At 42.9% G+C, this 23,415-nt stretch overlaps 2 protein-coding genes across 3 annotated transcripts in view; both read left to right on the forward strand.

The window, feature by feature from the left end:
- Positions 1-6,017, forward strand: part of ganabb (glucosidase II alpha subunit b) — a 28,700-nt gene extending 22,683 nt beyond the window's left edge. For both annotated transcript variants that reach the window (XM_083652121.1, XM_083652122.1), the window contains 7 exons: positions 932-996; positions 1,161-1,237; positions 1,431-1,505; positions 1,874-1,987; positions 2,122-2,231; positions 2,357-2,457; positions 4,293-6,017. In XM_083652121.1, coding sequence (XP_083508247.1) covers positions 932-996; positions 1,161-1,237; positions 1,431-1,505; positions 1,874-1,987; positions 2,122-2,231; positions 2,357-2,457; positions 4,293-4,402 — 652 coding nt within the window. In that variant the 3' untranslated portion in view covers positions 4,403-6,017. The remainder of the gene's footprint in view (positions 1-931; positions 997-1,160; positions 1,238-1,430; positions 1,506-1,873; positions 1,988-2,121; positions 2,232-2,356; positions 2,458-4,292) is intronic.
- A 581-nt stretch (positions 6,018-6,598) lies between these two features.
- LOC310790394 (phospholipase A and acyltransferase 3-like) lies at positions 6,599-10,829 on the forward strand. Its single transcript, XM_083652076.1, has 5 exons — positions 6,599-6,682; positions 7,503-7,572; positions 8,330-8,438; positions 9,038-9,306; positions 9,871-10,829. Exons 2-5 carry the CDS (start codon positions 7,558-7,560, stop codon positions 9,991-9,993), a joined length of 516 nt encoding a protein of 171 aa, XP_083508202.1. The 5' UTR covers positions 6,599-6,682; positions 7,503-7,557; the 3' UTR covers positions 9,994-10,829.
- The last annotated feature ends 12,586 nt before the right edge of the window (positions 10,830-23,415 follow it).

The raw sequence follows: 23,415 nt of genomic DNA on the forward strand, positions 1-23,415 counted from the left end.
GTGACCTCTCGAACGCCATTTTCAAGCTTGTTAACGCGATATCTGACGAACGCCTGGACGGAATTTCATCAGATTCGCCTTAAACATTCACTTGGGCTCAAGGATGATCTGATTAGATTTTGGTGGTCAAAGGTCAAAGGTCAAGGTCACTGTGACCTCTCGAACGCCATTTTCAAGCTTGTTAACGCGATATCTGAGGAACGCCTGGACGGAATTTCATCAGATTCGCCTTAAACATTCACTTAGGCTCAAGGATGATCTGATTAGATTTTGGTGGTCAAAGGTCAAAGGTCAAGGTCACTGTGACCTCTCGAACGCCATTTTCAAGCTTGTTAACGCGATATCTGAGGAACGCCTGGACGGAATTTCATCAGATTCGCCTTAAACATTCACTTAGGCTCAAGGATGAACTGATTCCATTCTGGTTATCAAAGGTCAAAGGTCAAGGTCACAGTGACCTAACAAATGCCATTTTCAAGCTCGGTAACGCCATATCTCAGTAACACCTTGACTAAATTTCTTCACATTTGGCTCAAATATCCAATTCTGCACAGAAACGCCTTGATGCAATTTCTTCCAATTTGGCTCCATCATCCACTTGGACTCAAGAATGAACTAATGGCGGAGGCATAAGTCCGCGTTGCGGTCGTTCTAGTTACATGTTGTTCCAATTATTTAATAAGAGGACACAGAAAAGTGCATTGTTTACATTTACTTTTCCTAATGAAATGAATGGAAATCTATTAAAATAAATTCCCAACACATAAATATTGGACATAATCATATATTACGACACAAAACACAAATTGTATATTTAGTATGTTGTATAGTATCCATTTACTGCTAATTTCATTCTGTGTAATGGTATATCATGACATCACTAGCCTGCATACTATCCGGCTGTGCTCACCTCTGTCTGTCTCTGCTGTAGACCACTGTGGGTGGAGTATCCTCAGGACCCCGCTACTTTCGCCATGGATGACCAGTTCTTGATCGGTGAGTTGAAAGTGTTCGGGCACGTGTGCACAAAATGTTAGCATATCTTGTTGGATTAAGAAAAAAGGAATAGGAAAAAAAGTGAACCAGTAACAGGAATCAATAAGGCCAACATGCTTTGAACCGGTTCCTAACCAGACTGACACAAGTTGGCGTTGTTGCAGGGAGGGACTTGCTGGTGCACCCAGTGACTGAAGAGGGATCCAGGGGGATCACTGCCTACCTGCCTGGTAAAGGAGAGGTGAGAGCACCAGTGTGTGTCCGTGGGAGTGTTGACCCATTTTAACACTAATCTGTGCTGTCCAATTTCTTGGGGCTTAAATCCTGTGAAGCGAAATGTTCTTGTATAGGACGGACATGGTGTCATTAATTAAGACGACTGCATACAGGATTTCTTGGTATTGATGAAAGCCTTTTCCTAACCTGTCTCTCAGGTCTGGTTTGACGTCCACACCTTCCAGAAGCACAACGGCGCCCAGAACCTTTACGTCCCGGTCACAATGAGTTCTGTAAGACGCACACACACACACACACACACACACACACACACACACACACACAAATGTATACAGTATCCATCTAACACCTTAACCCATTGATACCTGATGCAGCATTTGTGTGTGTATCCCTTTAAGACCGCGAACCGCGTTAACGTGGTTCGCGGTCTTAAAGGGATACGCACACAAATGAGGGATATACACACAAATGCTGCATCAGGTATCAATGGGTTAAAGAGGCATTCAGTGCATCACTTCCTTGTTCCTTGTTTTGAAAACTAATAATGGCAGGTTTCTTCAAGCCCCTCCACATTCTTTAACGGAGTGTATGTTTCTTAATACCTCTCTGGTTAATATGACGGCCTCTGTCTTGTTGCCAGATCCCGGTATTCCAGCGTGGCGGCTCCATTATTCCCAGGAAGGTCCGAGTTCGCAGGTCGTCCACCTGCATGGAGCACGACCCCTACACGTTATATGTGGCTCTCAACCCCCAGGTAACTCAAAGCTGCACACACCAGACCGGCGACACTACAAGTCTTTGTGACACTCGTAGTCCACTGCTGATTTGACACATAGACGCCTGCAAAGTAGTCGTATCTGAAAGGGCCGACCATTTGTCTCTTGACAGAGAACGGCGGGCGGTGAGCTCTACATCGACGATGGCCACACCTTCAACTTCGACAAGAAGGAGTTCATCCACAGGAGGCTGTCCTTTGCAAAGAACACCCTCTCCTCCATGTGGGTGATATGATGATTCTGACTCTTGACCTTTGACAACCCCCAGAGAAGGAGCGTGAACTTGTTAATCTATGAATCTACTGTACCTAAAGAATAAGGCCACCCCTCAATGTCTCTGTCCACAGTAACCTGGCTCCCGATGCCCAGTTTTCCACCCCGTCCTGGATCGAACGCATCCTCATACTGGGAGCCAGTAAGCCCAGCAAGGTCACCCTCAAGACTGCTGGTGAGTGCTTGACATGTTTCATGGTGAAATTATAGACCGCATGCAGATACATTTGTTTTATCTGATTACTGGTTTAAAGCTCCCATTTTATGATATTGTTTGCGGTTTAAAAGATGTCTCATGGGTCTTTAAAACAAGGTTATGAATTCTGTTTGTTGCAACAGCAACAACAAAAACTTCTCTATCTGCTCTGTCTCCCTCTCATTAACTTGATTATATTTATCTGGGGGGCCATGTGTTCTGAGACTTCATGATGTTGAGATAGCATGCCCAAGTCCTTTCTAATCAAAGAAGTAAAGGAAATCTTGTTTTACAGTTTACACGAAATGGGACCTTTAATGTAGAGGCGCGGATATACATTGAACTCCATGTCAAGATGTGTTGACACTGAAGGACAAAATTTAACTAAATGTAATTGGACAGTGATTATTCAGTGTATCAGCTTCTTAGGTCTCACATTATTTCTTAGTGTTTGTCTCAATTACTTTTCATTATGCCTCTACCCGACGATAGCTGTGGCCGGAGGCATTATGTTTCCAGGTTGTCCATACAGTACATATGTATGTATGTATGTACGTACGTACGTACGTACGTCCATCCGATTCTCATTAATGCGATATTTCAGGAACGCCTTGATGGAATTGTTTTAAATTTGGCTCAAACATCCATTTAGACTCAAAGATGAACTGATTAGATTTTAGTGGTCAAAGTTCAAGGTCACTGTGACCTCACGAATGCCATTTTCATGCTCGTTAACCCGATATCTCAGGAACGCCTTGAGGGAATTTCTTCAAATTTGTCTCAAACATCCACTTGGTCTCAATGATGAACTGGTTCGATTTTGGTGGACAAAGGTCAAAGCTCAAGATCACCGTGGACCCATGTCCGTGCATTCCATCAAGGAAGGGGGGTGGGGCTAGGTAAAAGCGGCCATAGCAGAGACCTTTAATATTAGAGAGACACCACTGCAGGCTCCCCCTATAATAAAATGTTTTACTCTGCCGGTCTCCTAAATGGTCACATGGTCACCTCTCCCCTTGAAATGTTGTGGACAGAGAGCTTGTGGATGTTCACAAGATATGTGGCTTGCGGAAAATGGGCGGAATATTTACTTTGATGGCTAGAATGGGGGCGAAAGAATCTGTCATAATCTGTGATCACGTTCACTCCTCCCAGACTCAGGACCGGCCGCAAGTCTCCTAAGTGGCCATAGTGAGACCTCCGTGGCACAGATACAGGAAGTGACTGGAAGAGGGGGTGTCTCACTCTGACATCCCACCCTCTCAGGCCATAGTTAGGGATAGGAAGCTCGTAGAGAGTTGGGATTCGAGGGGTGGGTTGGGGGAATGTCTAGGGGGATGTGGGAGGGGAATGATCAGTAAGGGGGCGTGGCTAGGGAAAATGGGTCATAGCTAGGAATAGGAAGGTCATAGAGAGTCAGGGTTCGAGGGGTGGGTAGAGGGAGTGGATAGGGGGCTCTGGGTGGTGAGAAGGACCATGGTGAGGGAGGGGGTGGGGCTAGGGGAAAGGGGCCATAGCTAGGGATTGGAAAGTCATAGAGAGTCCGGGTTTGAGGGGTGGGTAGGGAGAGTGGTTTGGGGGATGTGGGTGTTTTATGGGTAGGGGTAGGACCATTTTCCACATTGAAAACGATTAGCCGTGTTGTTTCCTAAAGTGCCATAAGCCTGAATGGCCACACCATTGCACTGTGGGCTTCAAGGTATTTGTGCTGGTACGTCTCATGGATGTAGACTCCTGACTTGTTGGCGGAGGCATACAACTGCAATGTGGTATTTCTAGTTGTAGACTGTTTTCTCTTCATTCTCTCTCTGCAGATGGTCAGGAAAGCAAACTGGAGTTTGAGTTTGATGCCTCCATGTCAGTGCTGACGCTTCGTAAGCCCGGTATGAACGCCGGGGCAGACTGGACCGTGGTGCTTCAGTAAGCACGGAGACAGGAGAGGACAGTGAGGAGGAGAAGACAGAGGAAGATGAGGAGGAAATGACTGAAGTCGACTGAACAGGAGAAAGAGAGGGACTGAGTGGAGTAGACACAAGCGCTTAAATACAAGAGACAAACTAAAGCAGAACAGAACAGGCTCACTCACTGTGGAACATGGAGAACGGATAGACCGAGGACCTAAACACACACACAAACCCATGTACGCTTGTGAGTAGAACTGAGCCACATTAAAACATCTCTGCCATGTCCCTCTTGTGTTCAGTCAAACTGTTTTTGTCACCTAACTGAAGGGTTTCTAGTAGATAGATAGATAATTATTTTTGTCACAGTTTTCAGTTTAGATAACGATTGAACAATTCCAATCATGATGCCATTGTAATGAAACTTATGAGCGTCGGAAAAAGACATTCCGGCCTCTTTTTGTGTTCTGTGTGCTTTTTGTTTTCTTTCCCTCAGGTTGTCCATCCAGTATGCCTCAGAATAAAGGAGATCAGTGGGGAGATTGTTTGTTTGCTGTTTTAAAATGAAGGTGCACATTCAAACGCACATGCTCCAGTAACTGTTGATTCCCTCTATCTAGCCATGTGTTTTTCCAACTTGAGACCCCTTTTCATTCATTCCACCCCCCTTCTAAGCTAAGCACTTCAACTGATCAAGAAATCCACCTCCATTACTCGTGCCACGTTTCATCCAGGTTGCATTGGGGCAAGACTCGCCAACAATCTCCTATGTCTACGCTCATCTGTATTGTCATCCTTATCTCTACGCTCATCTGTATTGTCATCCTATCTCTACGCTCATCTGTATTGTCATGCCGCCTTTATTTTTCTTGCTGCAACAAGATGTAAAGAAATAATCATTGCTACAGTTCATTATGTGTAACCTCTCCCTACGTTTGTCTTGGGTGAATTTGTGCGCACAGAAATAGCATGAAGGTGAACTACACTAAGTAAGTGTGGAGGCTGTCCGACAGCAACTACTGACCAGAGGGGGGTTATGGGCAACAGGAATTGTTCAGGGGACTGAACCACTGATGTGGAAGAATCATCCTGTTGGCATGCTTTCTTTGTTTTATCATGTCCTTTTTCTCATGTGTCCAACATTGTTTACTTGATTTTTCTTTGTTTTTAAATGCACTTGAGGAAGAATGAGAACTAAAAACCAATTTAGATTTCGAGTGGCTAGTTACTAGATACTGGGACAGTCCAGGATTTCCAGTGTGTCATTTATAATATTTCAATATAAAAGGCGTCAAGCCTAATCCTTGACCGTGAAAGTTTCTTTCAGTGATGAGTATGAGTTTTAATGATTTGTGCGACGTGTCCATAAGAATCTCTTCTTGATGTGAACCGAGCAACAGTAAATATTCAAATGAACCTCTGGAGGTTCTGGACTCAGTCTAGTCAAAGCATCTGACCTTTTAGGGGGTGTTATTGTATGCGTTATTGTCTCTTTGATTGTTTTTATGATCAAGAGTACATTTTTGCTGCAGTTTTTTGTAGAGTTGGTTGTAATGCAGGTTAAAGGAGTCTGCAGCTGTTGGAATCAAAGTTGTCAGATGTAACGGAGACCAAGTGAAAATAAACTTGACCAAATGTAACAAAGAAACTGTCTTTGTTGTGATTCATGCATTCAGCATGCCTTTACATGAATGAATAGGTTAGGCTCCTTTTGACTGATACAGTATTAATGTTAGAAGGTTTGTATTTTCTGGGGAAAATGCGTGCAGTTGCTGGCAGTGCAAACAGTTGCTTGTGTTGATGCATAGTAACCACCCCAGGGACCCTCAGAGGCCCACAGGGCCTTAAGCAAATTCTGAAAATAAAGTTGGAATTCTGAGTTTAATGTCAGAATTCAGACAAGGCCTCATTTTGACCTGTCAGAGACTTGTGGTGTGTGGGAAATGTTTGTTTGAAAAGCTTGTGTGTTACGTTTTCATTAGCGTTAATACACTAATCATTCATTTCAATGTCCGCTATCAAGAGCAATTCAGTTGGTTCATGAAATCGCTGGGCTGCGTGCCCTGCAGTGGTTGTGGTGTGGGAGATTCCAGCTGTCAAAAGAAGACAAAAGGCCAATCCCGGCGCTTGACTGCTGCGTAGGCGGGCACAGGGCGTGGTTTTTGCGTAACCTATGTGCGACAATCAGCTGATCGTTGGCAGCTGAGCTTTGGAGATAGCTCTGGCTGACAACAACAACACACTGGTGAAAGGGGCTAGTTGACACTTGACACTGACAGCGTACGGTGACATTAGCGGTGAAGGTAATAGTATTAAAATATTTTGCTTACTCGAGCACTAATGCTAGTCGAGAAGATGTCGTGATGCGTCTGTTTAGCGTTAGGTCAACGCTTCTCTGAACTAGCTACAAAAAACAATGCAAAGAGGCAAGCTAGTTAGCGTTTGCGCACTCTGAGGAAAGGACATGGAGAAAATGCTGTTTGTAATGACTGACTAGTCAAATTGAAATAGATGGTTATCAGAACTTCTATCAAGCCTAACGTTATTTATACAACAGGTAGTTCCGGCCGAGCAATTTGATTGGACAAGAGGGATCCTACGAGTGCCTATATTTCACGATAATGCACTGGCGCTTCACTGTGTGTAGATCACTCCGCTTCACAGCTGCCCTAATCAACAAAATGCTTCACAGCTGTAGAGTAGACAGTAGTAAAGTAGACAGCCTGCAGTTAATTAGGCTGATTAGGCTACATTTTCAGCAAAGCAGAAAGCTGAGGGGACTATTTTTGTTGGCGGAGGAATAAATACAGAAATCATCTATTTTCTCAGCTTTTTGTCATTTTTTTAATCAGCTTTGTTTAATAGAACTGTTGTATAAAAGCAATATCACACTCGAGGTCGTGCATTGTTGTCTAATATTGGCACTGCTGTGATTATCTACGGCACTCGGCCTGCGGCCTCGTGCCTGCGACCGAATCACAGCAGTGCCAATATTAGCCAACAATGCACTCCCTCTCGTGTGATATTGCTTAAATGCAAGAGCTCTGTGTGACAATGGCAATCATCTAACCATGATGAACGGAGAAATGTCACCTCTACTGTTTAAATGATTTATTCCCACAGGTGGTGAGTCTCAAGTGAAACCAGTTCCAAGGATTAATTTCCCTCCGAAACTGTCATGGCCCCAACGCTGGTTAGTATACTGATCAATCAGATCATCAGCCTCTCAATATGCATTGTCCCATGTCTTATTTATTATCATCATCATCATTATCATGTATCATCTATCTTTAACTTTTCTTCTTCTTTCACTTTTACTCACTTTTGTAGCTTGTATCTGCAACATGTTTGACTTAAAGGAATAGTTAACGCAAAAATGAAAATTCTGTCATCTACTCACCCCCATGCCAGTTGATTGAATCAGTGATTGATCAGTGGTTGAAAGTAGTTTGTCCATTACACACAGGGATCGCCAGCACAACTCCATAGTAGCCTTCTCCAAAACAAAGTCAGTGGGGATTCACAGTGTGATTGTCTGTTTTTTGTTTTGGAACTCTAAAGAACGGCCATGACTTCAGTTGTTTTGGATAAGGCTGCCATGAAGTTGTGCTGGCAACCTCCCTGTGTGTTATATATGGTTTCAATTAGATAAACATAAGCATTCTAATTTCAATAAGAATTCTAAATTCAATTGCCCCCTGCTTATTTCCTGTTGCTGCTAGTCATCTTGCTAGTTATAAGCTATGTTCCAAACTGTTCCCTAGCAACACAATTCCATGAAAATAGACTAACAAATGTCACCAGTGTTTCATTTGACATGAGAGTAAGTAGATGACAGAATTTTCCTTTTTGGGCAAACTATTCCTCTAACACCAGCTTGTATCAGTGTGTGTCCAGCAACAGTCTGTTGCTAAATCACTGTTTTCTCTTTCCATATTGCCCAACCCAAGTATGACGAGAAGCCAGAGATTGGGGACTTGATAGAAATCTTCCGTGGCTCCTATCAGCACTGGGCTGTGTACATTGGTGATGGCCTCGTTGTTCACATGGCACCCCCCTGTGAGTCACTCTTTGACACAACAGTGATTCCCAAATACTGAACATGCCCAGTCCTGGACCATTTTATTTATCTTTATCTTTATTGTTTATTTAAGCAGGGACAGTACACAATAAATGTATTGCACCAGAGATAGCTAAAAGCTTATTAAAAGAAAATCCTAATGTCTAAACAATCAAGATACATGACAAATAATGAGACTTACTATTAGCAAGGTAATGCGCATAACAATTGAATAGAACACATAGAGGTAGAGCAATCCACTAAAATCACACATTGGCAAATGGTAAAAAAAAAAAAATAATGTCATAGCACAAAAAGAAATGGGGATGAGACCACACCAATGACTATAGGTGGCCACAAGACTGACCCTCTCTCAGCCACTCTTGAGAGCCAAGATTCACTTTGACTTGTAGTTGTGCATACCAGAGTATGACTTGGATCATTAGTTTGGTTAACTGACCCACAGCACAAGATGACATTCCTAAACTTGTGAAATAAGGCACTCAATATACATAAAAAAAACAAATGCATTCAGTACACAAACCATGTATAACTATCTTCTCTGTTATATGCCCTCCTACCGCTCACCCGTCCTTAGCCGACGTTCCAGGGGCAGGAGCCAACAGTCTGATGTCTGTCTTCTGTGAGAAGGCTGTGGTGAAGCAGGAGGAGCTGTGGGACATGGTCAGGACCGACCAGTGGCAAATCAACAACGGCCTGGACAAGAAGTACGAGCCCCGCTCGGCGGACGTCATCGTGAGGGAGGCACGCTTGGCGGTGGGCCAGGAGCTGCCCTACTGCGTTTTCAGGCTCAACTGTGAGCACTTTGCCACGGAGCTGCGCTACGGCAAGGCAGAGTCCCGGCAGGTAGGTGGACCTGCGTTGGACTTCCACAACTAAAGTCTCGGTCTTGCACTGCAATCTCAAATAGCCAATAGACCCTTTTCACTGCAACCCTTTGTGTCTCAAAAAGGCAGGGTAACCAGGCAGGGTATTCATGATGGTTTCCAACTTCCATTCTATGTATTTGTTCCAGTGCCGGGGCCCTTATTGGGTGCAGGGGTGGCCCAATGGTTAGAGAAGCGAGCTTGTGACCGGAAGGTCGTCGGTTCAATCCCCGGACCGGGAGGATAAATCTGGATAGGGAAAGTGAAAAGGCAGCACTTGTCCCTCCCTCATTACCATCACTGAGGTGCTCTTGAGCAAGGCCCTTAACCCCAACTGCTCCAGTGGAGCTGCTCAGTGGCCAACAGATCAGACTGTGGTTGTACTGGTCAGCTTCCAGGTGTGAATGTGAACAGGGCACTCCTGAAAAAGAGAGCATTGCTCTCAGTGAGACTCCCCCTGTATAAATAAAGGTAAGGTTGCTGCTGTGAAAAGGGTCCATCCTTTTAATATAGGTTCTGCTTGTTTGTGTGTCCCCCTCCACAGGTACGTAAGGCAGGGGAATACGTCATGGCAGCAGGCGTGGCCACAGTGGTGGGTCTGGGCTTCGTGGCTCTGGCAGGAGCCTTGTTCGGAGGTGGGAAGAAAGAAAGGGACAACGAGCAATGATCGGCGTCCCGGGTCACCTATTACGGGGCTTAACAGATCACCAGCAAAACTAAACTACAACTTAAAATGATCACTTTCAACAACAGATAACACTGCCCTAAGTCACTATGCCCCAAATCCCAAACCAATCCCAAGCTCCTCCAAGTATTGGTGGTTGTACCTTAAACCAATTTGTGCAATTTTTTACCATCTCTTTGACTTAATACCACTTCTTTGGTTTCTGCAATGACTGGCTGGTTGGTTCGGGATCAAGGCCTTATATTTTTCAGCACATACAGCAAAAGCACAAATAGGAGAGGAGGGATATCCACCATTCTCTGGTGTACAACAGCCAGGTGATGCCTATAATGAAGGTGCCATAACCAAATTAGGACAACGGGAGAAAGATGTTTTAACATTACATTTAGAGTAATTTATAGTATTTAACGACTTGTTTTGTTGAATGATGTTACAACTAACAAAGTTGGCTGCTAATAGTTAAAGGAGTAACACATTTCCTGATTACTGTGCAGCTAAAAGTAGTGTAGCTACAAAATCCAGCACTTTGAAATAAGGTTTTTTGTCGGATCGATTATCACACACACAAAGTCAAATTAAATAGAAGTATTGTGACATCTCGCTATGGAATGGAATGTGCAATGTAGTGTACCATAGGAATATGATGGTTTATAATACAATGCAGTGTAGAGTATGATGGTTTCATGAGCCTGGGTGCCAAGGAGAGGAGCCATTTTTCATTTGGATCTCCTGGACTAAACTGGTTTAAGAGCCCTGCAGTTTACTTCTAAAATGTCATTTGCAATCCTTTTGAATAAATATTAACTTATGTGAATCTCGATGTGTGTCTTTCATAAATCAGTACAGCATACCACAATAAATACAAGGAATTGAACCACCCGACAGTAAATCGTCAATCGTGTAAAGTAGCTGGTCTAAAAACAGTTTTTCTTTCAGTGTAGTAGATTTTTCTCTATGTGGCCCACAACCAAAAAAGTTTGGCCACGCTGGTGTAAGCTGATGTGTGGGAGGCTTTCTGTCTTCATGAAATGTAGCAAAGACAGTATAGAGTCGATACTGTATGTCTATACTATAGACAGCCCAGTGGAGAAGTCACATTTCTATCATAAGATATTTCATCCATTCCAAAACCCTAATTTGTTTTTTATAATTATTACGCAGACATATAGAGACAAACCAGATTAAAGGTTTAATAATCAAATAAATCCATGCTCTGACCAGTGAGATGCTGCACGCACATTGTATTGGATAATAAATCATAAATGTGATGGAGGCTCCCCTCAGATTGCAGGTGGTTTCACATAGCGCAGAGTCAAGTGGGAGTCGATGGAGAAAAGGTCTGAGTTGAATGCAAAGCTTCCAAACGCCACAGAGACCAAAACACCAAGAGAAACGAGGAGGCCCAGGGCAAAAACTCTTCTTGCCAGGCTGTCTGCACAAGGCCACCATCTGAACACACACACACACACACACACACACACACACACAAATGAAGACAAGATACCAAGTGTGTGAATAAGAGTTATAAACTAAGGCAGATCTTTAGGGAGAGATGAGACACTAACCCTTCCCTGTTAGTGGCAGGTAGCGGGAGAGATGTACTGTAAGACCGTGATCTTCCTGCACTCAGTTTTGTACGGACGTTACCTTTCTAAATTTAGCATAATCTTTTAAATATATTCTCATTGTTGTAACTCTGTGTAATATTAACCTTGCAGTTTTTTGAAAAATGTAATTTTGTCTAATGTTGTTTGTACTATCTTCATCTTTGAAAAACTTTGGAAAAAATAACTGTGCCATTAACTTTGCCATGTTCTTAGAAATATGTATTTTCCCCCTCATATATTTCTGTTGTGTTTTCTGAAAATGTTTACCTTTGACAAACGGGGGGGGGGGGGGTGACTGATAATTAGTCATGTGACATGACCCATATGTATTTAACACACCTGTGAGTACTCATGGCATTTGATTGAGCGAACCTGATGAGCGAAACACGTTCGCTAATAAGATCACAGGTCATTTCAGTGTGCTGTGGTTAATTTGTATCTTCAAGATTCATAAGTTAACCCATTCAATTAAATGAAAATCTATCCCATGAAACTCATCCTCTGACAACTCGAGGAGAAATAGATTAGACCATGTCCTAAAGCCTATCAGAGTTTGTCATCATGTGAAACCTCAGTACCTTTTGGTGTGGACCTTGACAGCTGGAGTCCTCAGCATCTCTTCAGCCTTGGTGCTCTCCTGAGTGGACAGAGGTTGCAAATCTGCAGCTTCCTGACAGGACCTGAACCTGGGCTGGGTGGTCACAGTAACACAACTATCATTATTAGTTCTGCATCCTTTCTAATAATAATAATAATAATACATTTTATTTGTCATTCATTGAGAGAGAGAGAGAGAGAGACGGTTTTACCTGAAGAGTTTGCAGTGCAGTTCTGAGGCCGCAGATGTTGATCTGGTCTTCATCTCTCTGCTGCTGCAGGCTGTTCACCTGAAGACAATGAGGACAGACAGAGTGACATATTGTTTTACATTTTTTCAACTCAGTTACTGAACTACCAAACAGCTGGTAAACAAGTGCTGCTCAGAACGAGAGTCATGTTTTCAAAGTACGCTTGTTGTGAGACGGGGCCAGGTGAAGCTGTCTAAGTGGTGAAAACAGAAAAACACCGGACAGTTCATCAGTGGCCCAGGTTTCCATTCAAAGACCTAAGTGAGTGTTACGGTGCTTCGATATTTGTTCCTTGCTGCACCTGACTGGATGAACATGACGGATCATTCATTCAAACTTGACTCTGCGAAATGTGTTTCTGAAAGCATTTGATGCTTACAGTAGGCCATGCAGCTTCTGCCTCTGTCTTTGTTTCAGATTTACAATGGTTCATTTAACACATTGACTGCCAGCCGTTTTTTTTTTGCTGTAGGTAGCTTTTGCCAAGCCGTTTTTTTGAGGATTCTGGCTCATTTTACAAGAGCCGAGGATTCTTTTCTGCTTGGAGTTTGTCAACACAAAGTTCACAAAAGTACTAATAGAATGTGTGCTTTCTCTGTCTAAAAGAGTTAGTTTGTAGAGTTAGTAGTTATGTAGATATTAGCCGTTGAGTACAGCATGGTTTTAGCGTCTGAGACAGGAAGCTGAGATAATCGCAGTTTTGTGAAATTCAATCAAACAGGCAGAACAGTCACTTTAACCATTTATTTTTGGCATCAGTGAGAGATCAGACATCCAAACAATATAGTTCCGAACGCCCTCTCCTTCAACTCCTCCCTCCGTGGGCGTGTCTAGTGGCTTTCAGCCTGCGTTTGTCACAAGCGAGAGCTCTGCTGCTGGGAGTTCGAGCAGCCTCCCTCCCTGGCAGCGAGTTTGAGCAGCCTCCCTCCCTGGCAGCGAGTGTGGATAGGTCTCACTCGTCTCTTGGGTTTGAGAGCCCCGATGAAGCCCCGTGCGACTCTAGGCTTTATGCTGCCCACACAGTCCATTTCTGGAACCCCCCACCGCAGCAGCGCGAAAGCGTCCCCGCCTACAGTATGAGAATGAGGCTCGTTCGTTTCTGACTGTAAAATCGCCAAGCCATTTCCTTGAGAATGGAGGAAGCAGCCGCGGGAGGCGGCTGCTTTTGGTTGACTTTATCTCTGTCGGGAGAGGACCGTCGCCACCTAGCTGGTCGGTAAAATAGATTATACACATTCAATACTTCCAATATCTCCATAGGAGACGCGGGGGGCATTGATCCACGTAGCACCGTCAAAAAAAAAAAATCGACTGCTGGATTTTTTTTGACGTATATATACGTCAGTGGCAGTCAACGTGTTAAAAGATCGTATACGAGTTCGGGAGGCAGCAAGTCGCGCTGCATGGACCTCATTTGCATAAAGTAGACTCAAGCTCGATCAAGGCGATTTTGACGTCATCGCACGGGGCGTGTCGGGGGGCGAGGCCTGAGTGCAGCGCGGCGCCTCCAGGGAGATTTTTCTATCAGCGCGTCGGGTTTTGCTGCCTGTGCCTGTGAGATCTCCGTGGTAGGCTATCAGCGGATATCTGCTGTGATTGAGTCCTCACCGTCCTCATCGTCGTAAAGTGGCCTTCGAAGCATGACGTTCGATTATAACGAACTAGTTGTGTGGCTTAGCCTTCCCAAATGTTGAGGGTCGTTTTTTAGAATTTAATACATAGAATTGGGAACGTTACATTCAATTTCATTCAGACTGCCTGGCACTAATCGCCGCCATTTTCCCCTGGAGCTTCCACAGGCGGAGGGGGGTGGGAGGAGCGAGCTGCGCACTGACTATGTGCTGTTTTGGCCCGCGCAGAGTGCGCGCGCCCTCCTTGGAGCCCCGCCTCCAGCGCGTGCACGAAGAGTATGCCAGACACTTTAGTGTGCCTCAGTGGGATCCTGCTGTTTCACCACTAGATGGTGACATCCTTCCAGTGAGGAGGACAGACAGAGGACCTGACTCCACCTGCTAACAGAGTTTCACTTCTGAAAGCTAAAGTGAGAAACATGTTTCCACGTAGTCTTGAGTTTAGGACATACAGCACATAATTGAACATCAGCTTGACGAGGGGGTCCCAGGGCAGTCCCCAGCAAAATTAGTAAAATTGTGTGATTTCACTATGAATAGAATAGAATAGAAGTTAGCCCAAAGAGAGAATGTAGTACATATATTTGGTCATAACTTTCACTCTCTCCTGTTATCTCCCCATCTACATGATACTATACTTGCGCTGTTCATGTCAGCCGCATTGAGTCTAATTTTTGGGGAGCTGCATGTCGCCTACGCCGACAGGCTCACCCTACAGGGCATACGGCGAGGGCTTTGACGCCTGACCATAAATTTGGCTTAACAAAGTTCATACCTCAGCATGGAGCTTCTCAGTCTGCTCCCTCAGGATCATTTGTTCGTTCTCCTGCACAACACAAAAACAAGATGAAGGGTTGTCAGTTTTGCTCTTATATTCTCTAGATATTTTCGCTGCTGAATTACTTTTGCTGTCTAACAATCAAATTTCCCCACGACGATCAATAGTTTTATCTTATCCCAATTGTCTGATCTGGATTTGTCCATGTAGCATGTGATTATCTCTTTGTTAGAAACCTCTTTCATGTGAACATGCTCATAGCTGGATAGGATAAATCTTTGGTTGATAAGAGCCAGTTGATAACCACCGACGTAGGACCGGTTATCTGGATCGCCAGTGTTAGGTTTAGTGAAGCCGGCTAACTCAAAGATATCCTGGATATCTTTAGGCCATTAGGATCATTTAGGCCACCTGTGAATTGTTTGAGCTATACACCCTGATGAAGGCCAGATCTGGGCCGAAACATGTTGGTGTTTTTAAACGTTCATTATGAACTAACCATTTAATTAAATAAAGGTTTTTTAACTTTTATACCAGAGAAGAGCTGCCTTGGTCCCTTTTTTGTCTAGATATCCTGGATATGTTGAACTTGCTTCGTAGTACAGGCCTCTGGTGGTATCGTGATGTTTTTGTTTTCTTTTTTTCAAATAAATGAGATAGATAGATAGATGGCGCAGAGGGTAGCCAAAAAGGTTAACCAGAGAGTGAAGTTCCTCACCAGGATTTCAACCTCTGTTAACAGATATGCTTTGGAAATTCTAGCGGGGGCCCTGGTTCAGTGTCAATATGATTACGCATGTTCATCATGGTACACCAGCATCACATTGTCACTGAAAAACAGGCTCCAGACAGCGCAAAATAGATTAGTTAGACTCATTTTACAATTGAACCCCAGGACTCACCTACTACAGTCTCATTTCGACAGCCTCAAGTGGCTCAGAGTAGATGAAAGAGTAACACAAATCAAACTCGGCATGGTCCACAGGATAGTCAATAATGTAGTCCCAAAATACCTCATAAATTACTTCACCAAGGTCAGCGACGTACATAGTCACGGCACTAGAGGGAGCCCTACAGACTTGGTACCAGTAAAATGCAAAAGATGCATTGGCCAGAACTCATTTATATACTCAGCGGCAGTAGCCTGGAACAGTCTCCCAGCTGAGATTAAGACAATCAGCCCATATCCTTCTTTCAAAATAAAAGTCAAGAATTGGATCAGGAGAAGCAGAACCTGGATTTAATGTATTGTGGAATATTGTGGTATTATATTATTATATAATATATAATATTGTATGGTAATGATATGTAATGCTATAATATCTTATAATATATTGTCCAGTATAGGTACATGTATGCTGGATTTGATGGTAGCCAAGGTGTTTGAGGTGGGGGGCGACCTGTTGTCGGCCAGCCAGTAGCTGAGCCGGTGTTTCACTCGACCCTGTATTTTATTAGATCTTATTTTATTTTATTTATTTTACTTGATTATATTTTAATGTATGTTTTTTATTAGGATTTGATGGGTTTATTTTTTAATAGCACAAATTGTCTTTTATTTTATTTTATGCTTATTTTTATTGGTTATTCACTGTGCCCCACTTTCCTATATTACCCTCCCCCCGGCGTGGCAGGCACACCCACGCGTTACCCCCAGACTCTGACAAGTGCTTGTGGCACTCACACTGTTATACACTTACACACATCCAGACATACACACAACAGTACACATTTTATAACAGTCATCATGAGGACCGCAATGGAAATAAGCTGTTAGCTTTATTGCGTTTTTATCCTTTTGGTAATGGTGGGCCTGTGTATGTATATATGTATATTGTATATACTGTGTATTCATTATCAATAAAGAACTCAATCAATCAAAAAAAAAAAAAGATAGATAGATATATAGATAGATAGATAGATAGATAAATAGATAGATAGATAGATAGATAGACAGATAGATAGATAGATAGATAGATAGATAGATAGATAGATAGATAGATAGATAGATAGATAGATAGATAGATAGATAGATAGATAGAAAGACAGACAGACAGATATATAGATAGATAGATAGATAGATAGATAGATAGATAGATAGATAGATAGATAGATAGATAGATGATCGATCGATTGCTTTTATTTTGGATAAAGAATGACAAAATCCAAGGGATGACATGAAAAATCGTAACCACTTATTTCCATCATGGTCCATCATGATTGGCTGACTCACAAAAAATGCAGCAGGCCATGTCAGGTGTGTTCTACTAAAACTAAAATTTCTCAGCTTTATAAAGTGTGGCTCTCACCATAGCTACAGAGGCCAGCAGCTCCACTTCCTCTAAAAAGGACAGCGAGCGTCCCGGTGATCCACAGTTTCTTTCCTCCAAGTCCTCCAGTCCAGCACTGGAAACCAGTAGGAGGCATATGAGTGAAAAGCATAATCATCATTGAATTCAGCTACAGTATAAGATGAAGAATCACTAATGTAAAAAGTGGGTAACATTTTATAATGCAGCTCGTGGTTTAGAGTGCAACTACACATCATTACCATGTCATTTCCCAGAACTTACAGTGTAACTTCCTTCTATGAATCAGTACATATAAAATACTTATCGTTTCCTACTGGTACATGCAGGTTACAGCGGGAGAAAACAAGGCGAGAAATAAGGGAGTAACAGTTGGGGATTTAGAGTGTAATTTCCTGGAAGTTACGGTGTAACTACAGAGTACTTGCCGTGTAAGTTACATGGTAAGAACAGGAGAACAGTGCAAACTTCATAATCCAGCCCGCACCCTGTTGATGGGGAATTTCACTCTAAAATGCGGGCTGTATTGTAAAGTGTTACCAAAAAGTGTTTGTCTTACCATGAGGCGTCATCCTGCCTGTCCTCCAGCTGGTTCCTGAGGTCCTGATTGGTCAGCCTGAGGTCCTGGAGGAGAGGAGAGCTGGGTCACTACCACATTTCCACCCTGAATCTTGTTCCTGCTCTGGACTGTGCGTTTGGAAGTCTGTAAGCTACAGCCATCTGAGATCTGTCATTAGTCAACAGGAATTCATTCAAGCCAACAGGAGCTTTGTATTGCTTTGATCTTCTTCACATGTCTTTAATATGTTATACTTGTATTTCTTATCTATATTTTATAGTTTGCTGTTGCAATGAGCCAATTAATCCTCGGGCACCATTTACGTTTCAACTTGATAACAAACATTCTAAATTAACCCTAGTTTACTTCCTGATGTAGTGTTTGCAAATACAATAGCTGTCAGAAAATAAACTAGAGTCCAAACTGTTCCCTAGCAACAGAATTCCAGTGAAACCATCTATAGTGTCAAATTAATTCCAGTGAATCTAACAACACAGCTGCTTTTCTTCAAATCTGAAATGTGACTTTTGGCCTTTTGGGAGATTTGTTTGTGCTGAAGCATCTGAATGTCCCTTCTGCACCGTTATGATGTTGGAAGACTCCTCTGTTGATTCCTCCAAGTGCCTCAACTGCAGGTTTTGCTTCCACACACACACACACACACACACACACACACACACCAAACATTGTTTCAAATGTTGAGAGATATTCAAACATTCACTGACTTCTGATTATCTGAATGCTAAAATATGAAGTGAAAAATGTAATTCCTATCAGAATATATCAAGTTTTGATCAGCACTGCTTGTCACTTTTACGTCTGGTTCCTCTGTTCCTACCTGATGGATGACATCGTCCCTAAGCTTCAGCTCCAGCTGAGACTCTTCCATTTCAGACTGAAGAAACACAACAGAACAAATCACAACCTGACACATGTTAAATGCAGAGTTCCTACATCGATTCGATTAAAAAATTCCATACTGTTTCCAGACCTTGATTTGTTTTGAAGATTTTGTCTGGTATTCAATATGATTTATGCAGATAAACATCTTGCCCCTGATAAATGGGTCATATCACTGTATAGAAGATTGTTCTTCACAGCGATAAATATCAGAATATGTGAGATGATTGGCAGGGGGTCTACACGGTTTCCAGTTTAAAAATCCATATTGGTATTTGGTAAATGGACTGCATTTATATAGCACTATACAATGTGCCTACATTCACCCATTCACTCACCAAAGACAACAAGCTGCCGGGAAAGCCAGCGGGAGCAATTTGGGGTTCAGTGCCTTGCCCAAGGACACTTTGACATGCGGACTGGTGGAGCCGGGGATCAAACCACCGGCCTTCTGATTGGTGGACAACCTGCTTTACATCCTGAATCACACCCGCCCCTGTATTTCTAATGTATGCTGACAGTGGAGAGCATCCCTCTATCTAAACATTATTCTTCACATCAACAAAAACTGTGGACTCAAAGTGGGTCTACAACAACATAAAAGCTAGAATTATGTGTGTATCTGACTTGAACCACATTTTCCATACTATACCAGATATATATATTTTTAATTCACAAACTATTCAAGACTTGGAAATGATCAAATTAATTCTTAATACTTTTCCAGACCTGCGAAGGAACCCTGCATAAATGATATTCAGATAACCAGAGAGAGCGAGCGGGGGAAGACTTGGTTTTACCTGAAGAGTTTGCAGTGCAGTTCTGAGGCTGCAGATGTTGATCTGGTCTTCATCACTCTGCTGCTGCAGGCTGTTCACCTGAAGACAATGAGAACAGACAGAGTGACATATTTTTTACATTTCTTAGCTTCTGAAATACCAAACAGCTGGTAAACAAGTGCTGCTCAGAACGAGAATTATGTTTTTAAAGTACGCTTGTTGTGAGAGGGGGTCAGGTGAAGCTGCCCAAGTGGTGAAAACAGAAAAACACTGAAGGACAGTTCATCAGTGGCCCAGGTTTCCATTCAAAGACCTAAGTGAGTGTTACTGTACTTCAGTGGGATCCTGATGCTTCACCACTAGATGGCGACAGTGAGGAGGACAGACAGATGACCTGACTCCACCTGCTAACAGAGAGTGTCACTTCTGAAAGCTAACAGACTTCATACCTCAGCGCTGAGTTTCTCATCTTGCTCCCTCAGGCTGTTTTCTTTGTTCTCCTGCACAACAAAAAAACAAGATGAAGATTGTTTTAATTACAATGATATGACGCCTACATTACTGGCTGAAGTTCGATTGTGTGTCTACCAAAAATCTATCTTAAAAGCCCTGGTCTCATTATTTTGCAGTGAAAATGGTGAGGAAAAGAAAGCATTCAATGAAAAATAGCCGAAATCATAAAAGTTGCTGCTGCTTCAAGTCACTGCCACTGAGAGCAGAGCAACATATTTGAACTCAGGTGACTCGGGTGTCTTTTTTTAATGACTTGAGTCTCAAGGAAGCATGAGAAACACTTTCTGACACTTCTACTGAGAGCTGCAGCTTCAACAAGCACACAGGCCTTTCTGTGGGTCAAAGTTTGATGAGTCTGGGCAGAAAGTGATTGGTTGATGGATGAGTCTGAGCAGAATGTGATTGGTTGTCTTCACCATGAGAGTGAAGAGAGGACAGGATAAGGCAGTGAGGAAAGGTCTGGTCACTCACCCACTGTTGGATCTCCTTCTCACAGCGTCTCTTCATCTCCTGTTCCTCAGCCAGGAGGCTCTTGACCCTGCAGAGCTCTGCTTCAGCCAGCTCTACATCGCCGCTGGACATCTCTGTGCTGGAGACAAACACACAGGTCTACAAGCTCCGGACTAGGGATGTTAATTTTAAGAATTTTACCAATCAAACATATTAACACATTAACTATGTGCCATTTTCATTTTTTTTGCTGAAATGATTTAACACCATAAGGAAGAAATTTTACTTTCACAACTTATACAGAGGAATAAGAAAGCCATGCAGTGTAGCAATCCAGTGTGGGTTGTTTGGTTGATTCACTTGTTGAGTAAGACCTAAAGTATATTATGTAAAAACCCACAATTTGTATTTTCTATTTTGTATGTCTTTTTTTTAACATAATGATTAATCCCTCCTCTGGACACTTTACCCACCACAGCATCCAGCCACTGGACCCACAGCAACACTAACCACTGTGGTGGGAGCAGGAATGTGGCGAGTACAGACACACCTACTGCTGAGGAAAAGAGAGGGCCTGACGTTGTGTGACTGGTTACCTTGTCACTTGGTTTGAAAGCTGACGTGTGACTGGTTACCTTGTCACTTGGTTTGAAAGCTGACGTGTGACTGGTTACCTCGTCACTTGGTTTGAGAGCGCAGCAATCTCCAAGCGCAGCCTTGCCAAATCCTCATCTGCGACTTCCAGCCACTGCCTCAACTGAGCATTCTCTTTCTTAAGCTGGTTCTGGCTATGCTCAAGCTCAGCTATTCTTTCAAGCATCTCCTTTAATTCCCTACACACACACACACACACACACACACACACACACACACACACACACACCACCTTGTTTCATTTGTTGTTTAGTTCATTTGTAATTGTAATTACATCCATTTCAATAGCTCATAGGTAAAACTACATTACTAATTTCATTCACTTTGGTTTCAGTATTCATTCGGTCAACCGGTTGATTAACTCTTTTTTTTTTGCAATGTAGAAATCAGCAGATAGGTCTACCACAGATCTACATTGCAGATGATCTACTTCAGTACATCCACACTCACATCATGACTTCTTCTGTTTGGTTTTATAGTATATCCTGCAGGGGCTCTCCTCTATTAGGCCTGTCCGAACGATCAAACCAATCTATGGATCAAACACACACACACACACACACACACACACACACACACACACCCACACACCCACACACACACACACACACACACACACACACACACACACACAGCTTTATTTTCCTGTCTAGTATTTCCTAAATAAATACACGTGACAATGTTCAGCAATGTTACTATTTGAATGTCAAAGTAGGCGGTTATTGACAAATACACTCATTAAGTAACACAGCTAGATCTGAAGGAATGGAAGTCCTCCTCTTCACCTTCTTTTCAAGTATGGTTGATGGACATGGTTTCTGTTATACAGATGGAGAGACTCAGGTTCTTGAGAACCAACTCGCTTAGAAAGTTCTTCACTATTTGGGAGCCGTTTCTGGGCTACTTTGACGAGGTTAAAAATGATTAGTGAGCGGTGACTAAGGTTGGGGGTGATGGACAGCTTGCCCGGTCTGTTTCATGTGGACCCCTTTGGTGGGGTCCTATGCGTAATATCCCTCACAAGCATATAAGCATCTTTTGTAGCTGGTAGCACCACGTTAATGATGCCAAATGTCATTGATGTATGTATTTTATTTTTATTTGTGTCTGAGCCTGTTTGTCTTGTTCGTTTATTGTTCTATTAAAAAAATTGGGGAAAATAAATAAATAAAGTAACACAGCTAGATAGTCCAGTAAGCCCCCCACCCCAGGACGGGGTTCCAGGGGGTCCCAAACAAAATGGGGTAATTTATATCCAACAATGACAGTAATGTAGTATAGAGTATTTTGGTCATGGGTTTCATACAGCAAAAGTGTGACGACCCTCCCCTGGCCTTGTCTTGCAGGAGTCTGGTGTTGGGTCGAATTGGGTCCACCTGGGCCCGCGCCATTTTTGTTCTCTTCGTTTGTTTAATGTAGTTTGTGTTTAGTTATTATCCCTAGTTTTTAGTAATGATTTAAATAGGTCTTCTTAAGCCCAATGAGTGCACCGGGCCGATGGTAGGTGCACCCAATCAGCCTAACGACTCCAACACCAGGCTCCTGCAAGACAGGGCCAGAGAGTGGGAGGGCGTCACAAAGGCTAAAATCTTATCAGATGGGCGTCCGAGCGTAGTAATGTGTGTCAGTTTAGGCGTTCTTGACGTGAAAAAGTTTGAGAACCACTGCGCTAGTCAGCTAACGCTAGCTAGCTAACGAGGTTTTTAGATAAAGTAATGTTATAACATAACGCTAGATAGCTAATACAGTAACTTGTGTGATTATTCTTAATCAAATCAGAGTCAATGATCAAATCCAACCGGAAATAAATTGTTGTAAAAAATCATATCGACATTATTTAAACTTGTGTAACTAGTTTTCAAGAAGCTACTATTTTTTTTATATCCAGAAATAGAAATGTCTTTGTCAAGAAGCGTCTCCACCTGACAGCGTCTGCTAGCTAGTCAATGTTAGCTAACGTTAGCAATGAAACGAATGTCCGTTGACTGTGGAAGGCATACCACTGTCAAGCAAATATCGAAATTTAACAAAATAAATATGATTTTAAATTCCCTTGACGTACCTTACCTTGTCAGGGCAGAAACTATTTTTTCACCCCGCCGAGCCGCGAGCGCTGTTCCCCAACTGACCCCCCAGGACGGCGAAGGTATGTATGTCCCTGCCTGGCCCCGCCCACTCTGGTTGGTAATAGGCCATGGCAAGGAAACTGTCTCCAATCTCCATCTGTTAATCTCCATCTATCTATATTATAAAAGGGAGCATGTGGGCAATGTTCTCTGTTTCAATTTGTGTCCCGGAGGTGACTTGAGCAATTGTGCATTCTGACATCACTGATGATGTCATAGGCATTGTGACATCATCAGTGATGTGGTAAGA

The sequence above is a fragment of the Poromitra crassiceps genome (genome assembly GCF_964638095.1).
Source record: "Poromitra crassiceps genome assembly, chromosome: 15".
NCBI classification, from domain to species: domain Eukaryota; kingdom Metazoa; phylum Chordata; class Actinopteri; order Beryciformes; family Melamphaidae; genus Poromitra; species Poromitra crassiceps.